Source organism: Cylas formicarius, unplaced genomic scaffold (assembly GCF_029955315.1).
Source record: "Cylas formicarius isolate icCylForm1 unplaced genomic scaffold, icCylForm1.1 PGA_scaffold_7__23_contigs__length_41026272, whole genome shotgun sequence".
In the NCBI taxonomy this organism is placed as follows: domain Eukaryota; kingdom Metazoa; phylum Arthropoda; class Insecta; order Coleoptera; family Brentidae; genus Cylas; species Cylas formicarius.
Window position 1 is genome coordinate 10,019,079 of NW_026844352.1, and position 24,659 is coordinate 10,043,737.

Below are 24,659 nucleotides of genomic sequence, written 5' to 3' on the forward strand. Positions count from 1 at the left end.
AAGTGTTATTTAATGTATGTGGTCAACGCTAATTGCACGAGCATCCCCACTGGACGGGAAAAGAATTTTAAAAGCAACTTCTTCCCTATTCAGTAACGATCGCTACAATTGTTGCAAGAAGGTCGCAAATATAGCAGGCATGTCGCAAGTAATTTAGCCCCAACAAATCTAATTTGAAAAGGAGTCGTCCTCAACATCGTTTTCCGTACGTCCTTTGTTTCAGCACGACGTATAGCGAAGCATATTATTTGAAAGCAACGAGATCGTTTTTCAAAAGCGTCCAATTCACGGCAAATAAGTTCGATTTCGATTTCATATATATTCGGCAAAGGAATGTCGAATTATGAAACTTGTTATTTTTCAATCGCGTTTGTTGGGCATAATAACAAGGGCCGCCTCATCAATAATTTATATTGTATGAAAATTCCGGGCGGGAACATCAAAAGCCGATTGTACTCGGCGTAATAACCTTTACGGGTTAGATACGTCTGGGAATCGCAAATTACTTACATCAAAGTGGAGTTTTTTTGAAAAAATAACGAACTAATTCCTAAAAAGGTACAAAAGGAAATTTAAGCTACGCTTATAAAAATGGGAATCCTTCAAAGAAATCGCTAACAACGTAAATCATTAAAATGCTAACGATGTATGTGTATCTGTGGGTGTGTGTGTAGTAGGGTGAGGTGAACTATTCGATGAATATATGCCTAAAAACCCCAATTCACTTGTACGGCTGTTAAATGCTTTATTTGGAAACTCTTTTAGGGGATTTACGGCTATCAACGAAAATTAATGGTTAAAGATGTCGATTATATATTTGTTTGTATCGAAATATCGAGTTTATTTAGTTATTTTATATTGTTAGGTGACAAAAGAAGTAATATTAATTGTTAAAATATTTTGACTTTACCTTAGCAGTGTGCTTTAATGAACATTTTTCTATTTTTGATGTCAACTTATCCTGAGAATGGAACTAAATTTTATGTAAGCTATATAAAATATATTAACGATCAGTATGTACAGTTTATTCGTAAAATAAATATAAATAGGAATGTTTCTGGTTTTTTATGAATATTAAAAGAAATGTGGTTGCATGCATCAACTGTTTTGGTAAATATTGATATTTTTGTGGATCTCTTTTTCCTGATGATTGTGCTATTTGTAACTCGCAAATTTCAAAAACAATTTCTTTTCATTTTCACTTGTGTCAACCAAGTGTCGGCTATTGTCAAAATTAAAAGAAAATGTTTATAAAGTATTATAGGCATACTGGGGTATTGGTCAGAACGGACAATATACGACCCGGAATTTTCTTTTCAAAACTTGGTCTTAATTATTTGGTGTTCAATATGATATAGTCGATTGATCTAAGTTAGGTGAGAATCAAAATAAAGACCTACAAAATTAACATGGTGTGGTGTAGTGACCAATATTGCCCAGGCTTGCTAAAAGATTTTATGTCAGTTAAACTCTAGTAACTCTATTTTATCGGCATTCAACTTTAGGTTGTTGGCCGTCAGTTTGAATCCTAAAAATGTTAGCATCCAAACTACATTATAAATTGTTGTTACCGGAGCCTCTGCCTGGAAAAAGTCGGAAAATATAATTAACAAATGCAATATCCAATTTCATATGACTCCCAATTTAATTTTTCAAAGAAACTTCCACAGGCTACTGTAATACTTTTTATAAAATTTCTGGATTCCTCCTGCGTCGGTTTTTGTTGAGTCGAACTAGCTAACGTTTCGCCTATCATCATGTTGGCTTCTTCAAAGCTTGATTGAAACTGGCTCGCATTTTACTACGTACCTTCTTTTATATTGTTTAAGGGGGACGGAGCTAAATGAGGGGCATAAACACTGTCTCGGATGATTGATTCCCATATTGGTGACAGGTAAAGACCTGGGTGGCGGTTAATGTTGTTAGGTTGCTTATAGATTTCTATAGACTCTACGATTTTTCGGATTTTTCGTTGGTAGAAAAATTTTATGTCCGGTTTCGTGATTGTGTTCGACTACTGCTGATGAGTTTATCTGACTTAGTCTTAAGGCTCTTTCATGTTCTTTGAGTCTAGTTCATATTTTTCGTCCGGTCTTTCCAATGTATTGTTTGCCACATATGCATGGAATGCTGTAAACTCCTGGCATCTCAAATTGAATAGTGTCTTTAACGGATCGAAGATGTCGAGAGCTTTTTGGACAAGTGGTAAATCTGGTTTTGACTTTATATTTCTGCACAACTTATGATATGCGGTTAGTGATGTTTTGACTCTAAGGAAGGACAACAGTGGCAAGTGTCGGCTTCATTGCTTTTGGAAGGTTGTGGTGAAGTGTATTTTGTGATGCAACACTTAACATATTTGATGTGGAAATTATTAGAGAGAAGAGCAGAGGTAAGGTGTTTTAATTCTGGGTTCAATGACTTGGACTGAGATAGTTTTACGGCTCTGTAAACAAGAGAGCTGTTCATGCCCCTCATTTAGCTCCGCTCTCCACAAACAATATAAAAGTTTCAGTAAAACGCTAAAGATGCCAACAGGATGATTGGCGAAACGTTAGCTAGTTCGACTCAACAAAATCCGACGCATGAGGAATCCGGAAGTTTTATAAAAAGTATGACTCCCAAATTATTGCAGATTTTAACCTAAATATTTATTAACAATCCATTGCAACAAAATGTTGGCAAACGAAATTTTCGATTTTGCCCTGTTCAATCTGAATCTGGTTTTTAGCAATTTGTTTAGGTAATGCGGAAATTGGACAAGGCGATGTATCCTTTTCCCTATTCGTCGAATAACGGTTTTATAGGAACTCAATCCGTCTTCGTACAATAACAACCGAGAAACACTTTGATCATTACGTTCCAGTTATCACGTGCAGCTAAGAACAAAACAACTACAACATCTGTTATTATTGTTCCAGGGGCATTCTACTTCAAGGAAAACAGCACTTGGATGAAGCTATTCTCAGCTATCAAAGGGCTATTCATTTTCGTCCGTCATTGGCACGTAAGTATGCAATACGACGTAACGTCTGCACAACGTTAAGCCGACAACCTAGATGCGTTCATTACAAACCGTAGTTTAAACATTTCTCTTAGAGGTATAGACGATGAGGTCACTGCCTGCGGCATTCGGTTACGATCTCAAAACGAGATGCAAACGGTTGTCTTTGAACATTCTCAAGGAAATAGTTCTACAGGCGTGTTATCTATGTATGCGTACTATTCCGTAAAAACCAGGCTTTTCAGGCGTATATTATGCATGACCTATTTTGAAATGATGACGTTATTTTAATGTCGCATACTAAACCACAAGTGCGATATTATATGTCCGCAGCTAACAGAATCATAAGTAGTCTTGTCAAACATACAATAGGAATAAGTTCAAGAAGTAGCACATTATGTAGGTTTAAATCAGTTAGTATCGTTAATTTGTTTCGAAGATTATAGACAGGTTACATTGTTAAATCGGCAAAAAATTACTAATGCTACTAATAAAATAGCAAAAGATAGGTTTGCGAAAGCAAACCAAACAAAAATAAACATTCGTAAAAATTACCTACCCTGCACCAATTGCTCTCTCTGCGTTTATTCTAAAGTTGGTATATTATGAAAATGGTATTGAGAGTGATTAACTAAGTTATTGAAAATTAGATTGGGCTCAGAATTAACCGGGGTTGAGCTTTTTGTGGCTCTTGTTATCACTAGTTTTTTTAGCAAATCCAACTTGGAACCCCTTTAAAATTTATTCAAATTTGAAACGTTATCTGGAATTTTAAACTTCTGACCCGTTGAAAGAAGAATTTTAGCAACTGCAGACTCGTTCGTTTCTGTGATTTAGTTTTTATGGTACTGACTGAGGCGATCTTGGGTTGGTTGGTTCGTTGGTTGGGTTCTTTATCTTGCTCCCTGATTGTCCTGATGAATACGGTTGGGCAGCTTAAACAAACTGAGAAATGTTGCAGCTCTAATGAAGCCCTATGTAGCTCTCCAGAAACAGGAAGGTTTCAGTAATAATAACTGAAAGTGAAATCTATGATTGCCAGCCAAATACCTTCTTTATTCCTGAACCCCAAACGTAAGAATAAACAGAGCTGCTGTCTAATTCTGAACCTGCAGAAGCCTTACCGAATATGAAATCATGCTCAGCAATAGAACAGCAATCAGCTTGTCAGGCAAATTTAGTATATTATCGCAAGTTAAACAGTTCAGACCGATCCAAAAAGAAGCATAGAAAATGTTTCAACATCAAATTTTCCATGCAATACAAAATCTATTAGGTTAAACAGTGCGCAATGTGAACAAATGAACAAATGCACTGTAGGACCATGGATTTTACAGAGATACTCATCAAGAAAATCTTGTTTCTTTTGGCTTTACTAAAGAAAAAATGTTCTTTTTATAGCAATGAATTTTCCTGTATTGAAGGTTATGTGTTCGCGATAAAGCCATAAAACCATATCCTATGGCCTCAATTAGAAAAATGGCAAGTAGTATATTACGAAAACAATAATTATTAAAATTGCTGTGACTTTTCGGAATGTTTGGCGAAAATTGATTAATTTACAGTCATTTATTTCTCGCATTTAGGCTCTTACGGCCTTATTAAATGATGGTATTCCTAATAACCCTTTCTTTATTCTTAAAATATCAAAGACCGAAGAATCCCACGTATTTGGGGGTTGCGAATCATTCAAATCACTCCTATGTACAAAAACATTGCGTATACCAATCTTTATGTACTATTGTTACACGGTAACTAGCTTAGCGTGGCTAACTGATTTGGAATTTCACAGCTAACTAATACGAAACTTGTTTTATTGCTCGTTTACAACGGACCTGGAGACGTAAACAATATACCGTTGGTATGTAGTCTTTAAAAGTTTGGAATTATTATTATGTAAATATTATATTATTATATAAATGACAGAATTTACACTACACTTAGTAAATTTTCAATAATCAAGATTTTGCTTTGGCCACTTCTGCGGCCTTTAGCGGGAAGGGGAGAGCTTCAAAATGATGTATTACTCAAGCACATTGAAACCGTCGGGAATATATAAAACTAAACCCAAATATGAAATACCCCAAAGTTCGTTTTATTTATTACGGAATCTCAAAAAAAAAACTGACGTCCCAGATGTTGAATTAGGCCATTGAAAAATCACTCGGTAGAGCTTCAAAATGAATCAATCACCTTGAAACGGCCGGGCAGATATAAAACTACCCCCTAAAATTCGCCATTATCAAAGTAGAGATTTGGTTTATGACTCGAAATTGACCCACAGACACATACATCAATCATGGATGCTAGCGATATACAGGAGATTTTCTAAATTTTATTTGTACTTTTCATTCTTATATTTATTGAGCCGTTAATTAAAAGTTTTCTGGGACGACATTTTCGCACAAATTTGACCTTTTGGAATTAATAACAATTGCATATTATGTTTCATTATAAAATATTTCCAGTATAGGGAACGCTAATATTCTACAGGAGACTAAATTCTGTACTTGATGACGTTTAGAGAAACAGGATGTCCCCTTTAAAGAAAAAATAATTTGAATCGTTTCCGGATTAAGAGCAATAGTTATCATGCTGGTTGTACAATTTTTTTCAAATAATTCAACAAAAAGAGACAGGCATATACAGCTTTTGAAAATTAACTTCAAATTAACCATGGCAATAAAACATGATAAAAATATACAGGGTGTGCAACTTTACATTTTAAATATGGCAACCATTTGAAAACGAATGGTAGGGCATCTCATAATCGGGAGTAGTTCCATATCTTTCCGACCGCTTCAAGGTGGTCGAGTAGTACATCGTTTTGAAGCTCTCCTAAGTGGCTCTTCAATGGTCTAATTCAATATCTGGGACATATCAGGTTTTTTTGAGATTCCGAAATAAAAAAAACGAATATTTGGTTATTTTATTATTGGGGGTGGTTTTATATCTTCCCGACCGCTTCAAGGTGGTGGATTAGTACATCATTTTGAAGCTCTCATAAGTAGCTCTTCAATAGTCTAATTCAATATCTGGGACAACGTCGGGTTTTTTTGAGATTCCGAAATAAATAAAACGAACATTTGGTTATTTCATTATTGGGGGTAGCTTTATATCTTCCTGATCGCTTCAAGGTGGTTGAGTTCGTTTCGAAGCTTTCCTAAGTGGGTCTTCAATATCTGGGACAACGTCAGGTTTTTTTGAGATTCCGAAATAAATAAAACGAATATTTGGTTATTTCATTATTGGCGGTAGTTTTATATCTTCCCGACCGCTTCAAGGTGGTTGAGTAATACATCGTTTTGAAGCTCTCCTAAGTGGCTCTTCAACGGTCTAATTTAATATCTGGGACAACGTCAGGTTTTTTCAGATTCCGAAATAAATAAAACGAATATTTGGTTATTTCATTATTGGGGGTAGTTTTATACCTTCCCGACCGCTTCAAGGTGGTGGAGTAGTACATCATTTTGAAGCTCTCATAAGTAGCTCTTCAATAGTCTAATTCAATATCTGGGACGTCAGATTTTTTTTGAGATTGCGAAATAAATATACCGCATTATTTGGGGTGATGCGAGCGGAAAGGGGTTATTTTCTGTATAGCAACATTGGACGTGGTTTTTGAAAGTTCCCTTACAATATCTCCTTGCTAAATTTCCCGGAAATTCCACAGGAATACGTTTTTTAAATTAAAGGAAATAACGAACTGGTCCACTGTAATATTCGCAAATCCGAATCCAATTCCAAATCTAACTTCAGCCACATACCCGTGACCGCGTTAATTAATTTTCTGTATGGTATTATTTGTTACCTGAAAACTTCGGACTCGATAGCTTCGCGAATACGTCCCTGCCCGGAAGCGGTTTGACGCTAAGCTTTTTAGATAAATGACGGCGGGAAATGGACGGCGAAATTAATGTTATTTTTGCAACGCCGGGTCTTTTTCAAAAAGCTTCCCGTCAACATCGACAAAAAATAGACATAAAGTGCGGCATTAAGCGGCTTCCGATTGGTTTTCGAAAGGTTATTTGTTTCCCCCCCCCCCCCCACTCCCTACTATGATGATGCCGCAATAGTCGGCCGAATAAAGGTCACTAATTAAGTATTGGAAATATCGTTTGGCTTTCGTTTTTCTTGTAAAAGGCGCGGCTTTCCTTTTCAACGCTAGAATGACTGACATTTGGTTTTAAATTAATACCTCCCCCAGCCCCTTATTAAAATCGGTGCCCAGAATATAGCCCGATTGCGAGTTGATTAAGCTGTCGTTTTGGTATTTTGAGATTTTACACTATAACGGCGAATTTACAACCACCAAATAAGAGCAAATTCCACTATTTTTCAGATTTTATAAAAATAAATAGAATTTGGGAACTATTGAGTTGTAGCAATCATGAAATTGATTTATTGTTATTAATCATAATAACTGCAATTTAAAATTAAGAGAACCTATGACATCAAAAAACGCGAGGTTCGCGCCTAAGTGCGTCAGTGCACTCCGAAGATATTGCAAAAAAAGGTTAATATATGTAAATAATTTTTATTTTAATTTTTAAATTCGACTTTTTGACTCATATTTTAGCTTAGAATAAATATTTTTAGATTCAGTTTTTGCTGCTATCGTTGGGCCCCTATTTTACTATCAATTTAAATTAAATTAATTAAAATCCTTAAATATTTCGTAGCAGTAAAGTACCCAAAGGCTAGACTTGCGCCATTAAACTCAGACAGGTAAATAAAATTATTCCTTTCTATTAACTTTGTCATATCATATTTTTCCAGTCAAGTCATTATTATTATTATGATTTAAGTAAATAATTTAGTAAATCTTCGCGTCACTCATTTCACGAATGCCTTGAAAAGGCTAGTTCTAATTACTCCAATTTTATTAAAATGCGTTATGCGTTTTTGGAGTAATTGACATTGATTTGATGAAAATAAACACAATGATTTGAATTTGCTACAGCATCAAGACGCCAGGCACTCTAATTTTGTCAAAAAAAAGGCAGACACCGGGTTTTTAAAATCAACATGGCAGTTACACCTCCAGTGGTTACTTGGAAAACCCGAAAATAATTCATAATTTCTAAATAATTTTCTTTTGAACGATTTACTGACTTTTTTTTTCAAATTTCCGTTTTGCCGCCGTAAACATAATATATTTGAATGGTGAAAGGAAAAAACAAGGAATATCACACCTTTCAAGGAATTGACTGGTAGGTAAAAACTAGAACTGTCCGATAAATATGCGTTTTCAAAATAGGAGCGCGTTGGCTAGGAACTAGAAACATTCATGCGTGAGATATAAGAACAAGAAATGTCCACAGGCCGATCAGCGGGCTAACTATTTTTCACTTAAATGTGAAATGATTAGTTTATGTGTGTTAGAGGCAACGTCTTGCCGTGTCAACAATCCCCATATTTGGCCAACTAGCAATTCGGAGAAACTTTGAAATTCTTTGGCGTCTTTCAATTCCATAAATCAACCTCAATAATGAGTTTTGAAGTTTTTGGATCCCTCTTTTATCGGCTGCGTTAAAGCAAGGGCTGTCAACACCATAACAGTGGTTAAGCTGAGACAACACCATAGATTCGCAAAATAGCCTCTTGGTGTCTTGTGATAAGTAGTATGCCGACGGAAAATTATTAACAAGAGCTGATTTTTTGAATTTTGAACTTGAGCATTATTGAGCCATAAACGTTAAATATCCAATGTTCTCAAAACAAAGATAACGTCACATTTTTTTAAGGTGTATGTTACGCAATATTATTGGACTTTCATAATTAAATTACTCATTATTACGTAATTATTACGTCATGATTACGTTATGATTATGTATTACTACCTCGTTTAGTCATTATGAGAGACAAATATTACAAACTTGAAATTTTTTATCCTTGGAGTTGTCTGTCGGCAAAAATAAGCTCGCGTGTTATAGGTTCGCCAACATGATGCACAGCCACACAATGCTTCACGCTATCGTATTCTTCTCTCGCAGCACCTCTAGCTTTGAGTACCTCCCTTCATATCGATGAAATATTCCACATAAAACCGTTTTATGCCTTACAGTTTTTTTGTGAAAGCGCACACCGTGACGCTATATCTGTCAAGTGGGAATATCAACAAAATTCAAAAGAACTCATAAGGGAGCGTTTGGAATTGAGACATTCGGATTTCTTAATAACGCCAATTCATATCTACAGCCCCCGCTAGAATCCCCGATTCCGTCTTCGACATATTTTTATGCAAAGCCCGTTCCGGTACCCGGAGTTTTATTGCCGACGCTGCAAAATCGAGACGGGATGCTCTGGGAAGGACCCCCGCATCAATAGCGGAGAATTTTCGTGGCAAAATAAAAATATTTGACCTTTTCTATGTAACGGGAATTTCAAGTCGTTGCAATTTACTGTGATGCATTCTGTCGGCGGGTCAATACATTTATGTTGCAATTATTAACGTTTAAAGAACACATCTATGCAAATGTTGTTGCAGACAAAACAAAAAAAATAAATATTGCAACAGCTGAATATATAAGTGGGTGTCGTTAGGCAAGCGGGTGCGTTTGGATCTGTTATTATTCGCTTACAGCAAGCGAATAAAGATCCCACTAGTTTAAATTCTAATTATTTAATGTTTAATGAGAGAGAGGTTACATAGTGATAGAATATTTGTATTCCAGAAGAACAAATAATGATTTAAAGTGATACCAAGGCAAATCTGAAGACTGAGGCAATACCAAAAAGTCACTATTGATAATAGTGAAACAAGCGTGCCTTCATTTTAGTCCCAATCATGTGGAATCAATAATTATAGATGGGATGTTGGAGCGGCATTATTTTGTCGCTTTCCGCCCAAGCAAAACAGGGCCCTAATTAGGTGTTTATGTGTGAACTCGTGGAAAATAGTTTTGGTTAGTTTTGGTGGGTTAAGTTTAAGTTCAAATTAATTTATTTGGGCACATTGGTCTGACAAGGTGGATAAACAGTCAATTTAGGAAGAACTTTGTGACGTATGAAAATAAATTCACTGAATAAAGGGAACATTGGAGGACACCAGTCCATGTTGCATCAAAAGCCTCTGGAGGATTAGCAAAACAATGGGTTTCAAATAGGCATATATAAATAAAACATAATGGAAACCATTTGAAGTCGAGAACGCGCACCACTGAAAATCACATTCACATAAAGTGCAGAGGATTAGTTTTTATGTTTTATATATTTATTTTTACCGACAAATCCGACTAATGAAATCAAAGATAATTTTAAAATTAAGTAGGGTTTAATATGATATTAAATTGAGTTAAGCAGAGCTGTTGTGACTTGTGCCTCTGTTATCTGTATTTGCGATCATTTAAGATGATAATACATATGTCTACTATTTTATGTTATATTATAAGGAAAACGTAATTACAGTACTTCGACTCACGGTATGTACGTAAAAATCATTGTTCATCCAAAACTTTATTAGTCTGTACTACTCGGTAATTTAAACCGCCGACAAACGTAACTGCCGGAATTCGAAAGGGATCCTGATTGCCAGATAATATGACAACGTAAGGAACAGCTTCGTCGATATTCTGTCGGCCGGTTCCGTATCGAGATTTATGAACCGCAGAGAGCTGCGACTTTGCAAAATGAAAACAACGTTTGATTTATACGCATCGATTGTTTCTTTTATCTCGTCGTAAGTTCCGGGTTAGGTTCGGGAAGATTTTGCATATCAAGGATGACATAACGTCGTTTCAGATCCAATTTCGCTTTAAGAGATTTTTGGAGATGTTATTGCTGCTGTTTTTCTGAATTTCATTCGGCAAAATTATAATGTATTATTGAACAAGTTTGATAAACGCTATTTTGGTCATGGCTTTGTTTTTGCACGAGCGGAGCACCTGTTTAATAAACGATATTTTTACAATGTGTGACACGAATACCAAGTGACGTGTGACCTGACCCTTAGAACTGACAAACCCCAGAATATGCTGGCTTAAATCAACAAAACTGTAGTCACTCCCGTGACTAAAATACCGAATACGTTTGAAGACGTTTGCGACCACGGGTAACTGACGTAAGTTGAGTTGTAAATGTGGCACTTTTCGCACGCCTGATCCGTGCTTGATTTCGTATTTTAGGGTAGGGATTAGAAAAAATATTTTTCGAAATATTTGGTCTTCTCTTACTCTAAAACTGGGAGCTAAAATGTATAATAAATAAATAAATAATTGCTATTGCAGAGAAACAACCATATAAGTATGTCGTATTTTTTTATTAATTTTAATTCATTTTATTTCCGTGAATTGTTCGTTATTTATATAAAATCAGTTATTGTGGAGGTAAAACATGAACATTACAAACAGCTGCGATCAACATACTCGAGGCTTTTAAGATCAGTACCCATCGTAGAATCCTAAAATACTTTGGACGGCAAATATCTCAAATGAGAAGGTTCTAAGAAGTATTGGTGAGAGGCGTGAAGTATTTAAGATAGTGAAACTGGCAAAAACATCAGATTTAAGTGAAATATTAAGAACTGATAAATACCGATACGCCCAACTTAAACGTGAAAGGGAAAATCGGAGCACTGGTTTGCAAGAAGTTATCGTGTTCGAGAAATGGACAGGATTAAGGTTAGAGAAACTGAAAACAAGGGAGAGGTTGACAGTATAATATTCAACTTTAAACAAAATTGTTTGTTCATTCGATAGTAATAAACGGTAAGTTAAATAATTCACCATTCGTTTTTTTATACGTCCTGTATGTACATTGCACCTGAAAATTCTTAAAGTAGGATATCTACTAGAATTTTTCAAGCATGGTGTTGACTCTAAGAGAGGTACTTACTCCTAAATCTAAACTCACTCTCTTTGATAAACGTTAGAATCCAATCGATGTGATTTAAGTAATAATTTTCTACATCGCTGTATACAGCAGCTGCAGAAAAAGCGCTACGTCCATTCGATCAGGATTATTCCACAAAAACCTAAAGGCAATTAGGCAATTTAACTCGTATTTCGCTCCGACAAAAAAAACAAGAAACGAAAACCCCGCCAATGGAATAATTATTCGCTAAATCGTCAATGTTTTTGCTATGCAAAAGAGTATACTCGTCGGAGCCGCTGGAAACAACGCCATATGACGGAGTATGTGCGCCAATTGCGCGACCAACAAAAAATAAAATCACTCGTACGAAATTTCGATTAAGCCCCGACCGGTCTGTCGCAATTCGGACGTGTCACGTTTTGCATAATTTAGGGCAATGTTCGTTCAATACTGGCTTTAGCAAAAAAAAAATAAAATTCGTTAAAGTCTTCAAACATAGTATTAATAATATGCTCCCAATAATAAGACAACTTCAGTGTGTCAGTTTTAGCGAAGAAAAAAGGTAGTGGCAATTCAAATTATCTTTATCTTAAGCGTTTTTGAAAAGTTTTTCATTCCCCCCAGAAACATAATTTTCGAACACTACAAATTTAACTCACGAGTGCGATACTACCGTGAATCTATTAAATCGTTTATAACTAGCATGTTTAGTCTGGCAGAACACTGTAGTAAAATATGACAGACACGAAAACTTCCGAAAGGTTACAGTTCAGAGAGATCTTAACACTCCAGGCTAATCAAAACAAAGAACTTCAACCTAAGCAAATAGCACTCATATCGGGTTCTCACAGCAATTGTCGTATGAAAAGTGACAAAAACAGTCAAAATATTGGTTTTGTGGTCTCCAATTTCATGAACGTGATCAGCGTCGAGCTAACAAATCTGTAAAAGGTGTCGGAAGAAAGGACATTGGGTATCGGTCTGTAAAATATTAGGTCTCTGCAAGCATATTGGTTTTGCGGTCTCCAATTCTACGAGCGTGATCAGCGTCCAGCTAAAAAATCTGCAAAATGTGCAGAAGAAAGGACATTGGGCATCGGTCTATCAAAATATGCATGTCGTGTTTCAGATTCAGAAAACAGATACAACACAGGTTATGAGATTAGGTCAAATGGTGAATACTTTTTAGGATCCATTACTATGAATCACGAAGTTAACTATGTAGATCCGACAGAACGGATAGCAGCAATATTTGTTTCCAAACTGGGTAAAAGTTTGGACTTTTTTATGGATAGGAGTTCAGCGTTCCACAAAAAAGTAATAAGATTAAGGGTACCAACAGATTCATTACTTGCCCTTTTGGCATTAAATTGTCTATGGTTGGGACTTTTGTTGTAAACTTAAAATGTATAAATCAAAGTTCTGATATTGAAATATACATTATTGAAAGATTAACAAATCCCATACTTGAAAGATCAGCTATTTTAAATTTAAATATTTTGGTGATATTTTGTCAAGTTTCACTGTTAAAATTATATAACCCTAACGATGCAAAACAGCAAATGTTGGTAAAATCCACTAATATACCGCTATAGTATCCAGACATAATTTTATGGGTCTGAATTAAGTCTCCTCTTTGCTGGCACTAAAGTAGTTAATTTCAGTCTACAGCAATATACTATAGTAGTAGTATAATACTATAGTAGTGTGACGAATTTTAAAACTGAATTGCGAATTAAACTAAGCAGTTTTATCCTATTGGTAAAGTTGAGACCACTTTAGCTAGAATTTCTGGTCAACTTATTCTAGAAAATCAGAAACTAACCCAGAATTTTAAAATAAAATTATATAATGATTCTCAAATTTTGGCAACTTACATAACTACTTTCGGCAGATTTTTTTTCAAACATTTGCTTTTTGGAATAACGTTCTGCTCTGAATATTTCTCTTGCTTATTATATGAAATATTATTTGGGACAGAAGGAGTTGTGAGTCACATTGATTCATGCGCCGATATTGGAAAAACGCAATAGCACTTTAAACGAAGTCCTAAAAAGGATACATCAGAGAGCATAAATGTAAATAAAAACAAATGCCTCTTTGTAGTTCAATCTTTAACATTTGTAGGTTACAAAATATCGAATTTGGGAATTACAGTAGATCCGGAAAGAATTCGGAATACCTGTGATTTTCAATTAGTTAAAATTAATTATTAAATAGTCATTAATTATTGGTAATTATTAAATATTAACTAATAATAATAATTGGTATCTTCAGTGTAATAATAAATAGCTGCAGTATCTTCATATTTGCAAAAGTGGGTAAGGTACAATTATTGAAGCAAACAGCGCTTACCAGCGATAAAATAAAAACAAATGCAATATTCGCAAATTGTAACAAATAACTTGACATCAACATTTCGTAATTACATAATGTTCGTTGGATTTTTAATTGAGATCAGAGTTCGTCTAAAATCTTCTCGTTTGAAGTTCTCGAAGATCAAATCGCAGTGGAGACAAAGGAAACACTTAGAAACTTTCGCAATTATAGAATAAGTTTTCCTTTGAGGGGCACCGAGACGCTGTTTTTTATTGTTTAATGTAGCCTTGAAGCATTTGCATTTAACTCGGACTCACTGTTTAACTTGTGGCAAGTTGAGACGCAATCTAATGAAAGGCCACCCTCGTCGGTCTTTCAAAAATGTTGATAAAATAAAAAACATGACTGAGAGCGATCCTTAGCTAAACATCCTTTTGATAAATAAACTATAAAAGTTGGAGGTGGAAACTTGGATTTTCGAGGGAAAATTTCTTTCTTTATTGCTAATTCTGATTTTGCGTGAAGTCTCAATAAAAACATTATTCCCTTAAACCGTTAGTTTGTGCATTTGTTTAATATCCTAGTATTGGTGCGGATTAGTTGAGAACATTTTGGCACTGTACGTCACTGAAACCAAACGTGTCTCGGCCTGTGTTAGGCACACCCTGTCAGGCGGACACGAAATTACGTCCCTCTGGATTCGTACGCATTGTGGTTATTCATTCCCAAATGCGGGAAATTAGCAGCTATAATTAAGCAGATAGAGACCGCAGACCTCTTTCATCAATTCTCCGGGTACTTCAGAGCGGTGACTTTGCTGCTCTCAGATTGTGTCCGGTTGAAATGACTTTCTTTTCTACTCCAGTTGGTTTCAATTTAATGAATAGTGTCTTTATCCTTGACTGCGCATTTGTTGGTTGAGTGCAATTTTTGCGAATAATAGTGGTTTTTATTTCAGTGAATAAAAAGAAAATCTGCAGTTGAAAGAAGCACTATTAAGGTAGGATGACTAAAGGAAAACACAATTAACAGTGTCAATACTTTGAAAGGAACTCTATGGATGATTAAAAAATGAGTTGTACAGTACAGTAAAAATATAGTTTCTTCTAAACCCCTACATCATTCCTGTCCTTTATGTAGTCTTTTTATAATTATTTTTATTATTTGAATTACCTAAGTGGACATTTTAGTTTTTAATTGTGGCGACCATGGACAGAAATGGCAGTATAGTTTTGCTTACTATTAGCAGTTCATTACCAGTTTCCCTTCTGCTACTTGTTACGTGTGTGTCATGCAGATTAAGCAACTCCTGCAATACCTATTAAAAAACTAAATCGTCTTATGGAAGAACCACACCACAACTTAGACGACGTTTTATCTGTCAACTCATATTGCAAGCAAGAAAATAGTTTTTTATTGTAACTAAGCGTTCGGCACCCAACCATTCGACGAACTATGGTGTACGAAGGATCTATCACAGAGTAATTAAAACATCTCTACTTTGTTTATTTTAAAGCATCACTATTTGCTGTCGAGTCGTAAGTCAGTTGATCGGAGAAAATAAAAAATATAAAATTTGATAAAGAATGAACTATTACATAAAACAAATTTATATTAAGATATTTTTACGACGTGCAAGATAATAGCAGAGAAACATAGTGTAACTGTGTACTGCCCACACTGTCATATCATTGCGATGCGATGAAAGTTAACGCACAACACGACATTGAAAATGAAAGATCCTCAAAACAGTCTTCAAGCTATTGAGGAAATGATACTAGAGAACTGGCGAAAAGCAGTCCAGCATTTTATTAAAGAAAAGGAGAAAATGTGGGATCATAACTGCTTTATCGATTGGACCGTTGACCCGCATATGAAGAACTTCTATATAATGAATTTTCGGCTTTTACGAGTATGCTACCGGGATGTCCTTGGCACGCCATTTTTAGTGTTGCTGAATGGACAACAGCAGGCAGACCCCATAAATTGACCACAAGTTTTTCTTGAGTCACTTCGAAAAGATACGAGATCTTGTAAAAAAAGGCGTAAACTGTTGACTAGCTCGGATGGGTAAAAAAGAAATAATACAATTCAATTCAATTTTTTCTCTGAATAGCTCCAAATACCACCACGTGGCAACCTCAGCTATTCAGAAACAGTACCTGTAAAATTTCGCTACGGTTCGACGAATCATCAATTAGAATTAAAATACCCTACTTAGAAACTAGGAGAAACACAGGTCTGCGGTTTACCTCAACTAGTAACTTGGGGGTTCACGAAGGAAATAACAGTGGCTTTGGTAGATTAAAACTGGTTGGGTTTTTCTCAACCCGGTAAAAGCTCCTACTTTCGTAGTCGCTACTCAACGAATTTTATCTTCTTCGTTTCTAGAAACCAAAATCGGCATTGCAAATAATATAATCTCAGCCTATAAAAACCCCAAACAATTCGAGGGTTCATTAATCAAATTGGCAAAACTGAAATAACGAGGTAAACTTGAAAAATCATTTTCTCTTTGTTACGTATGCAAAAAAAGAGCGCAAGCGACTACTAGAATTTGTTTCTGTTTGATTGTGCATCAATTCTCTTGGTATGCGAAATACGCTGAGACTCATTGTTAACGCCTCATTTTTCATTTATAATGTTAATTTCCATGTCATGTTTTTTGAGAATGTAAATAAACGTGACAACCTGGCACACCGAATAAGCCCGGGTGCAACTCGCCGGCAGCAAGTGCTCAAGGGGCTTTCACATAAGCAACTTGAGCATTTTTCTATGTACAATCCAATCACGAAATGTAGTCCACGACTTTACCCACCACTCATTTCCCAGTTAATGTCAAATTCCTGCTGCTGGGCGTGTTGTTTTCGTATGAAGGCGACTTTGTTGTTGTAATGTTCCAGATGTTATGCAGTGGTTTAAAAATATGGTAAGACATTCTATCATGCATTTTACCACTTATTAATTCCATTTTAGTTGGAACCGGCGAATTCCGTTTACACTCTTCCAATTGTTTAAGTAGAGACCCAGAGGTATGAAGTAAGGTGAATTAATCTACAAAGAATAGAGACATCGAAGAAAGTACCTGCACCGTTGGAATAGAATTCAAGAATTGAAGGTTACTGAGAATTTAGAGAACTAGTTAGAGTAACTTTCCTTGTTGTAGCGAGTAGTGTCCAATCTGTGAGTTACTGAAATGCCCGCCGGGATATTGAGTTCCACGCCACTGGGCAGCAGTTGATAAATGAATTTCGCTATAGGCAAAGCAAAACAAACGGACGGGTCGCGCACAAAATTTCCGACACGAACGCGTTGCGGTTATTCATTTGCAAGCGCGGTGAATTAGCGGTTATAATTTGCCAGACAGACCTCACAAAGGCGAGAAGAAACACCCTTTGATTAATGCCCGTGATATTTCAAAGACGTTAGATTTCCCAGGACGATAATATCTCCGCACCGTGTTTGTCAAGGTGAAACGAATTCTTTTTTGTTCCGCGGAAAACAATTTGTTCTAATCTCGCTCGCTCCTTGCCACCGTCTCTCGCAATGCCTGGTTTATTTTTCTTGCCGAATGGCACACACACACCTACAAGGATTTTCGCTTGATATTGATTTACAAGTTTATTTAAGACAATATGGAGTATAATGGTATATTATGCAATAAGTTTCATAAACTAGTGACTAAGGAAGTTTATAAAACGTGTTACATACTATTTTCTACAACCATTACTTTTGGAAACCTTTTTTCGAAATACTTCTGATATATTCACAAAAATATACCAAAAATATCCGAACGCTTCCAATCCCGTGACTAAAGTGAAGTTCGGAGTAGAAGCATGTTCTTACGTTATTCGGAGCTTATTATTAGTTTTTTTAGCCATTTTATGATAATGTGCCGAAATTTAATTTACTTTTGAAGATTTCTATATTAAAACATTTCTACGTTAACTGTCGAATTTTTCACTGTTATTTGTTCAAAATATGCTGTTAAATTTTGGGGAGAAAAAAAATTATTTGAGTATATGTGGAGATCGCTGTTTGAAAAATCGTGGCGAAAGTACAGGGCGTGATCATTCGATCCTGTGCAAAAGCATCTTCACCGGCCTATTCCATAATTTCATATCCATATCCTTGTCAAATCATTACTTGAATCCGTAGTTTCTAGACTTTTCTCCTTTTTTTTTGACTCCTTCTTTTTAAATGTTTACATTTTAAAAGTTTCAACTTAAATGTATTTAATATGCTGGCGCCGATTTTATATTCAATTTGTTGTGCCTTTCAGTATGGAAATGTTGATGTTTCATTTGAAACCACAATAGAATACAGTAATACTTGCTTTCTTAGTTCTTCTATCTATACAACGTTCCATACGAATTTTCCATTGTTTGAAATAGTACTGGAATTCTTATTCGGTAAGCTTCTTCAGAACGCGTGCCGTTTTCTCTTTCGTAGTTTCAGCAAAGTTTTGACGGAATATTTCATCTTAGGGAAAAGATACACTGCGCAAGAATAAGGTGAGTGAGCCCTACTTGCCTTGACGAGTCACATGATGTTCGCTTTTTTTTTCATATTCTTACAGTGCACTTACATAACCCCACGAATATTTAAGAAAACAATCTTCACGGCTTCGAATTTGGATTTGTTCGTTCGATTTTTTTTGACTCTGTGTGAGGTCCGGTTCTTCTGGTACATCGATTGGTGCTTCGTTTTAGAATAAGTAAAACACCACAACGGAATTTACTCTTTCTAATAAGTTTAAGTAATTTTCAATGAGCTCTCAACGTGTCAATGCGGAAATTTTTGCGAGTTTCTTGTTTTTCAAAACTGAGAACTTCAAACGTCATTTTGGCACACACTTTAGTTAATAGCAAACACCTTGTAGAAGGAAAAAATACTTCTCTTATCAGTAAACGACAGAAAGTTGTATTCATATAGGTATTAATTGCGTAGAATTAATCGGATAGACTAGTTATACCCCTTCTGTAATATTTTTATATAATATCCAAAAATCAATCAAACCAGGTTTTGTGATAAAGCATTACTTTTAACCTTTCATTTTTATTTTTGATTTCATTCGTCGTCAGATGAAAACTTCTAATTTTCTTTGGGAACCTTACTGAAAAAAGGACCTATTTAAAGAACCACAGCAATTAGCAAAATGGATCAAGGACGAGAAGACAAAAACGCACAGTGGAAGGCAGATGAACCATCATAACATAACAACTGAAGAAGTACGGGAAGCCATCAGAAAAACACACAACTAGAAATCACCAGGAAAAGACGGGGTACATACCTTTTGGTGGAAATGGTTCACAGGAACACATAACAAAATAGCAGAACTTTTCTCTGGAATTCTACAAGGACGAGTCCAAATACCAGACTTCATGACCGAAGGCATAACACACCTGCTCCCCAAAACAACACTTTCAAGCGCACAGCCAGATAAATACAGACCAATCACATGTCTCTCGACTATATACAAAATATTAACATCAATCATTAAAGATGAAATATATGCCCATTTAGTACAAAACAACCTATTAACAATGGAACAGAAAGGCTGCAGGAGAAAAAGCAAAGGCTGCAAAGAACAATTAATTAGTGGATTATAAAAAAGCCTTCGACAGTGTCCCACATTCATGGCTAATAAAAGTTTTGGATATCTACAAAATCGATCCATATATTCAAAACATCCTAAAACAAACAATGAAAAAATGGAAAACAACATTAAGCGTAAATAATAAGAAGACGAAATTCACAATCGACAACATAGAAATCAAACGCGGCATCTTTCAGGGCGATGCACTCAGGGCATTATGGTTCTGTATGGCAATAAACCCCCTCTCGCACATGCTTAATAGAACAAACAAAGGTACAACAATAGAAAATATTAAAATTAGTCACCTCCTCTATATGGATGATCTTAGAATATACGCGGATAATAAAGAAAACATTGAAAAATTAATACAAACTACAAAAACCTTTAGCGACGACATTCATATGGAATTTGTCGAATAAATGCGATGGAAAGGGGAAAATGGAAGAGCCATGAAGGATATGACATGGGTGCAGACGAAGGACAGATACTAGGTATGGAAATCGAGGAACTGTATAAATATTTAGGATATCAACAATCTAGAGGAATAGATCAGAAAAACAGCAAAGAGAATACTGAAAAAGAAATTCAGAGAAAGACTACGGGCAGTTCTTAAAACGAGACTAAATGCCAAAAACACAACAAAGGCAATAAATACATACGCCATATCCATCCTGACGTACAACTTTGGAGTGATTGCATGGACAGGTACTGAACTTGAAGAACTTAATCGCGACGTTCGTACCATGAGCACTAAATTCCGTAAACATCACCCGCGCAGCTCAGTCGAGAGAGTAAACATCCCACTTGAAAGAGGGGGCCAAGGTATCGTGCACATACCGACACACCACCAGAAACAAATCAGTGCTCTCAAAAAATACTTCAACGACAACAACACAAACAGCCAAATATACAAAACTCTAAGGAAGATTGATAGAAAATTGACACCACTAAACCTAGCACAGGACACCAGAGATGAAGCAGGTGAAGACAACCTCGAAGAGAAGTGGAAAACAGAGGAACTCCATGGCCGCTATCCGGCATCACTGATGCAACCGCATATCAAGAAAGACACGTTCCTGAATTGGCTAAAACAAGGATACTTGTTCCCCGAAACCGAAGCATTTGTAATTGCAATACAAGACCAGGTCATTGCAACAAGAAATTATAAAAAATACATAATGAAGGAAAATATTCCAACAGACAAATGTAGAATGTGCGTAGAACAAACTGAATCGATCGACCACATAATAAGCGCATGTCGAACGCCTGCCCCAAAGGAATACATCAAACGACATGACAACATCGGCAAAGTAATACACCAAGAACGCTTGAAACTACACAACACAGAAACGAAGGAGACAATACCGTACTACAAATACAATTCAGAAAATGTAGTTGAAACGGAAAACTACAAAATGTACTGAAACAGAGAAATAATAACCGATCTACCTCTGCAACATAATAGACCAGACTTGGTGTTTACCGAAAAAAAAACCAAACATATCTACCTGATTGACTTCTCCGTCCCACTCGCCACAAACCTACAAAAAAAAACACGACGAGAAAATTAGTAAGTACTTACCTCTTGCCAATGAAATAAAAGAGATGTGGAACCAAGAAAGAGTCATTGACACTAGCCGAATTGTCAGACGCGTACTTAACGACCCCCACAACTAAACATCTAAACATGTTCAAAATAACCTAAAACTTACCCATCTGTCTTCTTGCAGCCAATGCCGAAACGGAAGGAGCCACATCCAGCGATGACTGAGGAATCCATTAAATAATTATAATAATAATAATAATAATAATAATAATAATAATCATGCATTTATTTTTATTATTGAAACCAGAACATAAAAAAGTGTAATTGTAGTGGCGACGTCTAGCTTGCAGCTTCTTATAACTCAATTGGAAAATTAAGTTAAACCACAAACTGGTGGCAGGCGAGGTTTCCTTAAAAACCCATAAAAAAATTGAAAACACACCTACGCAAGGTCGGTCACCATTTTGTCGACTTCCCACGCTTTCGCTGTCGGAGCATGGCTAAAACAAATTCATTCCCACGTCCGCAGTACAAAAATATACCCACCAACATTATTCGGAACATAAAATAAACTTAAGCGAGGCGGTCGACTAGAAAGAGCTATAAAAACAGCCCTAATGCCCCCAAAACGCCAAATTAAATATTTATGAGATAGCCGAGATTCGCTTTTAATACCCCGCCGATGGTGTCGCGCGGAGCACATGTATAGCGACCGGGAAACGAGCAAAACTGAGATTAGTGTAATTTTGGAGTTTTCCGATGTCATCAATTTCGCGTTTTACTTAATCAACTTGACTGTCGTTTCACGGAGTACATTTATGAAGTCTTTACGTATGGCAATGAGCGACGACAAAATTCCTTTTAACAAACCCAAATTTAGGACAGGATATAGTTGCGGAACCGCAATAAGTGTAATTTATAACATTGCATCTGCCCAGGATAAAAATTAGGCTACGATATTAATATTATCCAACGTTATAATAAAGCTCGAGACTTTACCTAAGCTTATAAAAGTTTACTTAACAGGTCGAACACAAAATGTGATTATTAGAAAGAAACAATTTTGTCAGTGGTGCCGCAGTGAAGCATTTTAGGAACTTTGTTATATCAAATTTATACAATTACCATTATAAAATCTGTACAGCATTGCGATTATCACCTTTACTGTGTCGACTCGCAGCTGGCATATTCATTTTTCCCCAACAAAAACAGTTGGCCAAAACAAGGATTAACTCCAGTCTTCAAAATATCCTTAAATGTTCGAACCAAGATATTTTGAAATCCATCCATCAACAAATTTTAAAAATTCTCTCCAAAAATTTTGCTCTCAATTTGGATATCCAATTGAATTTTAATCTATTTAGAAAGGGCTTATTCATTTACCCACATAGACGTTACCTCAATATTAACACGTTTTAATAATTGCTACCAAATATATGATTGAATGTCCTTAATCGAAGAAAGTGATTTAAGATTTATTTTTTTAATTCCTACGTCAGAGGGTGTCTCATAAACTTATATTAATATGTTCCACAGGATAGTGCATGTTATAAGCGTTATTTATAAACTGATTAAAACTAAAATGCCAGTGTCTTCATTAAAAGGTTTTTCCATATTCAAGTTTAACTGAATTTCTTACATAATACCTTCCTTCCCATTTATTTTTGAATAAATATAAAATTCTTGACCGTCGAGTCATTGAATGTATTCGTGTTGTTTTGCACAAATGTATCCATAAACTAACGATCGTAGAAAAAGTATAGTATCAACATATTTTAAGTCACTCGTTTATTAAACACTCGCGACTCAAATGCCGTTTACTACACTTGTTGCATTATATATTATTCCAGTACAATGTTAATTGTAAATATTGAATTGCAAGTAAGGAGTATCAATGTTTGTCAAAAAAGGACTTTCAGATTAACTATTGATTTGCAACAAAGCAACTGAGGAGCTGTTAGCATCTGCGTGATTTTAAATATAATAACTTTAGGCATATAATATTTATATTATATTATAGCTAAGCAAAAAAAAAAGTATAATAATATAGTAATAATAGTTGTTTCCAAAAATTATAACAGACGATTATGTGATATCAATTTCAGAGATATAAAAACCAGCTGTAGCGCGATTTATAAATTCATAAATTTTGTATTTTGCAATAATCTTTTATCTATACAAGTCCCATTTCGGCTTTGTGTCACAGAAACAACCGTAACCTAAGTTTTCTACAGTGTATACGTTTCGTGGTATATGGATTTTTGAAATAAATTTTTGCAGGATTTGAGTCGAGCGCGTTCAAATTGAAAAGTTTAAATTCATATCGACACGCCCGCCCCTAGGGATCGTTTTTGCAAACGCAGCGTTCTCGGTTAAATCATAAAATGATGTATTCGTTGCGCTTATACATAACTGCACTGCGATAAGCCAGATTATAAATGGAGAGCGGAGCCCCTAATGGTTATCTAGTTTCTCCCGTGTAAGCGAAAAAGCTACACCGTTTTCAGGTCTCTGCGTATTCCGGTCTGAACGCCCACCCAATTTGATCGTTGAGACGTCATAACCAAAACATTGTGGTCAGAAATATTTTGGTGCTATTTTATCATAATATATCAATTACAATTTTTCATTTTCAGTTAATGTCGAAACGATTGCGAAACTTTTGCCGCAGCTTCCACGAACCGTTGAAGTTATTACTTTCTTTGTTCCAGCGGGTCCGATGCTTTGCCGGTTTCCTACCAAACAAGCCATTAATCATTGTTAAATCCACTCAAGACAGTTGCGAGTTGATAAAAATGGCGAACGATTTTTCGTTTCCGTTTCCGTCGAAAAAAAAAGTTATTTCTACATTTTAGCGTTTAAAACAAACGAAACGGAATTGGTTTCTTCGCAATCTTTCGCCGACCTCCAAGAGAACCCCAAGAAAAAAAATTTTATATAAAAATGGTTGGTTCAAGCATCGTCTTATCCAGTTTATTACAAATGCTTTTAATTTTCAAAAATCCTTTTGAATTATTGCAATTTAAAATTACAAAATACAATTTTCCATGTATACAGTATACATACAAAAATACATGCGTGATTATTATGATAAACTTTTTGGCTGTCAAAAAACTATAGAAGTTATAGAAGGCATGAAACTAATCTTTGACCCGATATTTAAATTTATTTGCATATTCATTAAAGTAGAAATGAACTGAACTGCGAATTTTCGTATCAAAATTAAGTCGTAAGCGTATAATAAGTATAAACATAAGTATATAGATATACAAAAATAGACTTAAATGAATAAAAGATCTCTCCAAATATGCAAATAAAGTTGCAAACTCGTATTCCTGGAAGCAATAATGAAGCAACGAGCCACAACACCACAACAC

The 24,659-nt window shown here is 35.5% G+C and overlaps 1 protein-coding gene across 1 annotated transcript in view; it reads left to right on the forward strand.

The window, feature by feature from the left end:
• LOC132704423 (protein O-mannosyl-transferase TMTC2) overlaps nucleotides 1–24,659 on the forward strand; it is a 420,838-nt gene that overhangs the window by 272,726 nt on the left and 123,453 nt on the right. The window contains exon 5 of the mRNA XM_060674416.1: nucleotides 2,922–3,007. Within this exon, the coding sequence (XP_060530399.1) occupies nucleotides 2,922–3,007 (86 nt within the window). The remainder of the gene's footprint in view (nucleotides 1–2,921; nucleotides 3,008–24,659) is intronic.